Raw genomic sequence first — 5,297 nt, 5'->3', positions numbered from 1 at the left:
TGTCACATACTAAATTCTATTTCAATTTATAGTTAGTTAGCTCTTAGATTTGAGATGTTAGAAAGCAACAAACTAACCTCTACATTTAAACTTGAATAAACACATGCTTAGTTAATAATGAATTTTAAATTAAGTAGATTTTATTTTAAACCATTGTTATAGATAATAACTATATATTAGTAAAAATATTTTGTTTTTAAACTCTGTAGTCTTTATGAAAAAAATTAAAATTGTATTATACTAGTCATATTTAAAAAAAATGATAGTATATCATTTATAAATCAATAAGGTTAAATAAAAATAAATTTGGCCCATGCAGGTCTCGAACCTGCGACCTTCGCGTTATTAGCACGACGCTCTAACCAACTGAGCTAATGGGCCATTTGTTTATATGGTGATTGAATTATTTATCATATTTATGATCGTTTTCACATATCCACATTTCTTTGGACAATAATCTTAATAATCATGATATATAAACATGTAAAAAATATAATTCTCATAAGTACGAAGAATTGTTGGAATATTAAAGTGTACTTGCAATATGAAACTTCCTCATATTTATGATTTTTTTAATTTGTAATTTTGCAATGTTGTTGCACATAATGCTATATATTTCCTTTGTCTCTATTATATTAATAAGTTGCCACAGTTACACTGTAATAACATAATTCTCCCATTATCTTAAGTATTAGATAAAAGTACAATATACGCGACAAACCCTAATGGATAAGGGCTGACAAAGTCTTTAAGATTGTTAGATATTGAGAGATAGCACATGTGAGGTGAAAAGCTGTTGTATAGGTTTATTTCTTGTTATTATTGGCTATCCCCTTCAATATCACGATACTGGTGTATTTATAGCCCTGCAATGGTCTTGATTCAAGTGAGCCAAGTTTCCCTAGAATATAGCAATTCTTTGTAGGAGTGGATGGTTGAAACCTAAAAATTTAGGAGATGTAGTTAAGCCCCACAACTTTATAGGAACCGACTGTTGACCCCATATACAATCCACCCATGTTCGCGCGTTATGGATGGAGAAATGGAATTTTGGGCGATGAATATAGACTAGTGGCGATCGAACCAAACAAAGGGCACTCAGACTAGTAATGGGGTAACTCAGGAAGGACAAAGCACATGCCTCTCACCCTCTCCCCAAGGCCTTCCTCAATTATACCACCCACACCTTATTTTCCTCTTGGGTGTCACTACCAAGCAACCTATAATCATGACGTTCTTATCTCTTAATGTCAACAATTTTATCAATATAAAATTAAGCCCTACATATTATCCATGGTGGTGTGAAAAAGCCTTGGCTCTTTAAAATAAAATAAAAAATATGATAGGTCACCTTACAAATAAAGACTCAACACACAAACAATATACCACAAACACCACAAATTAAGAATAACTTGTAGATAATGTGATAAAGATAGTATATTAAATAGAGAAAAGTCAAACAACTAGAGAAAAAAGAAGATTTAGAAAGACTATAAGAAAAGTTATTAAGAAAGATCTCGAATTTAATTATTTAGATAAAAACATGGTTTTGAATAGAACATCATGACGAAAGTTGATCCATATATCCGACCCCAGTTAATAAAACAATGATTGATTGTTGTTTGTATAAGTACAAAATAGAAGATATAAAATTAACTAAAAGTGAATTATGAAATATTGATTAAATTATACTGTTCAAAAAAATATAATCATCAACTTAAAAATTACTGCTACCACTTGTTTTAAGACAATTTGTTTTCTTCCATGTATATGAATCGTATTATATAAGAAAGCTTTGGAGCATTTCATATCTGTTTTTTAGAAAAAAAAACTTTGAGGCACAATTTTTTTGAATACTTTAGCATTCTAATCTAGTACATAATTTATTGTGTTACAATCAAACCCTAATCTAAAATTCTAACTAAAGTAAAATCTAAAAATGTTAAAGAGACTTGTTGTTTTCCACATTATACATAAAAAAGAAGAAGAAAAAAAATCAATATTTCACTTCTATTCCCTTTTTTACATAGATATATAGATTACATTTCATTGTCCCAAAACTCTTCCTGCTTTAGCCCTTGCTGCTAGAGATAATCAAACTTTATTATCTTTGTAACATTCAAATTGAAGTTGCCATGAATCCCGTTGTCGATGTGAGAATCGAAGCGTTCTGAATCCAACTCATCTAAACTCGTAATCGTCAAGAAAATAATTGAAGTTACTAAGTTTTTTGAGCTTATAAAAATTCAGAACTCTGGCAATTCTATTTGATCTCCAGTCCTAATGAATATGTCATACCAAAAATCCATGCCATCATCTAAGTTAGAATTATAATCAACATTATTCTCTTTTGGAAAAATGTCACCAGAATTAGAAGGATATTGAAGTGGCATTATCTCATTTGAGATTGTTGATGGCATATCAGTTGAAGTCTCATCCAATGCTGCTGCTTCTGACCAAAAACTCTCATCAATTTCTGGCATTGGTTCTTCCTCCATAGACTCAATGTCTTCATTTTTTATTATATGATCTTTTCTTTCATCAACAAATGAGAAATCACTAGAACTAGTAGTGCATTCTGATTCAGTTATTGTGCTTGAATTTGAATCAGAACGTTTGATTTTTTGTTTTGAGACCACCACCCTTTTGTTAGATAATTCTGAGGTTGTCTTGTTTAGTTTCTTCTTCAAATGTGTGTGCCACACATTTTTTATTTCATTGTCTGTTCTTCCTGGTAATTTTGCTGCAATTGCTGACCACCTAGAAATAAAATTAAAAATGAAATCAATTAATAATGCCACGAGATTCTCGTTCAGTTTTTTTTATTGAATGATTCAGAAAACAACAAATTATTACACTGTATTATTAAGATTACACTGACATAGTGAATCTCATGAATATATAGATGCATGTGCCATTAACTGTCACAGTACAGATCTAATCAAGATTCTTGAAGTTACAAATCTCACATTTTTATATATTCCACTAGTCACTAATTAATGATACTGTTTTGCATTTTTTCATGATGATGTATATAATTAATTAGTATAAATTTATCAGTGCATGTGTCGGTGTCAACGTGTCTGTAGGATTTTTTGAGGTTGTACAAACAGATTATCGTACAGCGATCAAAATTTAGCATATGACACCGTGACTAAATAAAATTTATATTTATTTTGATATAGTTAAATTTTGATTAATTTATGTATGATATCGAAAAATTTGAGACGGTTTTGATGTCATTGATGCATGTTTTGGATACATCAATTTCTCCTTTACTCTTTATATTACAAGTTGCACCAATGGTGGGATCATATCTAATTGTTTAAAGTAAAATTAAAAGCACTATACTAGATTACAAAATATAGTACAACTTTTTGATTTTAATTATGTTTCAATTTGACAATTAAGAATGCCTATGGTCCCTCCCTATCACTTTAATTTACCAATCAGAGAAAAAGAAAAGAAAAGAAAAGAATGATGTAATCATCCATTTATACACAATCATCCATTTATAATAATATCAGAAAATAGCATGAATTTTATATGGATCTAAGGAATGAAATCAATGAATATATTTACCTGTTCCCTAGCATTTCATGAAGCTTAATGATATTTTCTTCTTCTTCATTTGTAAAATTTCCTCTCTTGATATCAGGTCTCAAATAATTTATCCACCTAAGTCTGCAACTCTTCCCACACCTTAACAAGCCTGACCAAATTATCACAAAAAAAAAATCAATACACATAATATGACATAGCCAAATCATCAATTGAAAAAAAAATATTCAAGAAGCTTTATATGGATCCCACTTATAAACACATGTTCTGACCGCAGATAAAATATGATAACGGTGACCAGATAAATCTTAACTTGAACACCAACTAGGGTAAGATTTTCATACAAATGTCTAAAAGTAGTAAAGGTGTAGTGTAAGTACCTGCAAGTTTTGGGAGAGCACGCCAGTTGCCATGACCATGTTTTTGGATGTAAGAAATGAGGATTTGATCTTCTTCAAGAGACCAAGGACCTCTCTTCAATCCCATCTTTTCACAACAAGGAGCTCTTACCATTATTTTTATGGATGATACAAGAATCAAGTGTATAGTTTCTCACTCTTCCTAGTAGTTAGAGCAAGTTTGTAATTCTCTCTTTCTCTCTCTTTCTTTCAACTTCATTTCCAAAGACATATGCTTGGTATTTAACCTTGGATATTCCGCACGCCATGACTAAAATAGTCAAACACAACAAAAAAATAACACTTTTTCTATTCAAACTATTTAGCAGTTTCCGCGAAAGACCAAGCTTTCTCTTTCAATAAAGACATACACTAAAACAAAGAAAATAATTACTTTAACAATTTTACTTGGATAAAAAAAGTTAAATTTCAATCACTCATTATAGTCTTAAATTTTAAGGTTTAAAAAGTATTGAGAATATATTTATAGATTATCCACCACAAAATTATCGGAGTTGAATGATGAACAGTTTTTGTATATATTTTTTTTGAGAGAGAGAGAGAGACTTGTGGACATGGTATATAATTGGCCAATCTAATTGCAAACGTTTATGTGTATGTTTTTTATGCGTCAACTTGAGTGAATGTATTGCTAAAAGACAAGTAATAATTCTTAAAAAGAATATTTGAATATTAAATTTTTGACGGAAAAAAATAATACTTGAGTAGTCTTTTGAAAACCATGAGCAGCCAAATTAATAATTGTTTAAATAACCAATTTACACAATTGCATTTTTCTTATAATTGTACAATCAACTAGGGGAATTCTCATAGTTGGATTCAACTCATTCAATTACGATCAGGGCCGGCCCAACAGATATTGAGATCTAAGGCAAGTTTTATAATAAAAAAATTTATTGTTAATAATAATTTTTTTATAAAAGTAATATTTTTATTTAAAAGTCAATATTTTATATTTTTAAAATACACAATTATTTATTAAATATGATAATTAAATTCATTCAATATTTCAATTAAAACTTCAATTATGTTTATTTTAATTTTAAATTTTTTATTCAAAATTTTAATATGAGGTAAAATGAAATGATAAACATTTTACAATTAACACAAATATAAAAAAATCATCAAAAATAAAATAATTAAATAAATACAAAAAATTTACATTAAAAATAAATATGAAATATTAAATAAATAAAATCTAATTTGTGCAATAACTTTTCTCTTTTTACTAAAAAAAAAACATTAAGAGTACTCTTCTAAGAAAAGTTGATAGTAAGAAATTATATTACTAACTAGGGAAATGCTAACAAATGCCCT

At 28.7% G+C, this 5,297-nt stretch overlaps 1 protein-coding gene and 1 non-coding gene across 2 annotated transcripts; both read right to left on the bottom strand.

Annotated features, from left to right (window-relative positions):
- Positions 1 to 307: 307 nt before the first annotated feature.
- On the bottom strand, positions 308 to 381 carry TRNAI-AAU (transfer RNA isoleucine (anticodon AAU)). The gene has a single exon. It is a non-coding gene; the product is annotated as a tRNA-Ile (tRNA).
- A 1,451-nt stretch (positions 382 to 1,832) lies between these two features.
- On the bottom strand, positions 1,833 to 4,202 carry LOC131644288 (transcription factor MYB14-like). Its single transcript, XM_058914748.1, has 3 exons — positions 3,942 to 4,202; positions 3,583 to 3,712; positions 1,833 to 2,760 (listed from the first exon to the last, which is right to left on the bottom strand). Exons 1-3 carry the CDS (start codon positions 4,072 to 4,074, stop codon positions 2,247 to 2,249), a joined length of 777 nt encoding a protein of 258 aa, XP_058770731.1. The 5' UTR covers positions 4,075 to 4,202; the 3' UTR covers positions 1,833 to 2,246.
- Between the last annotated feature and the right edge of the window lie 1,095 nt (positions 4,203 to 5,297).

Source organism: Vicia villosa, linkage group LG1 (assembly GCF_029867415.1).
Source record: "Vicia villosa cultivar HV-30 ecotype Madison, WI linkage group LG1, Vvil1.0, whole genome shotgun sequence".
Lineage (NCBI taxonomy): Eukaryota > Viridiplantae > Streptophyta > Magnoliopsida > Fabales > Fabaceae > Vicia > Vicia villosa.
This window is presented reverse-complemented; position numbering and strand designations above follow the sequence as displayed.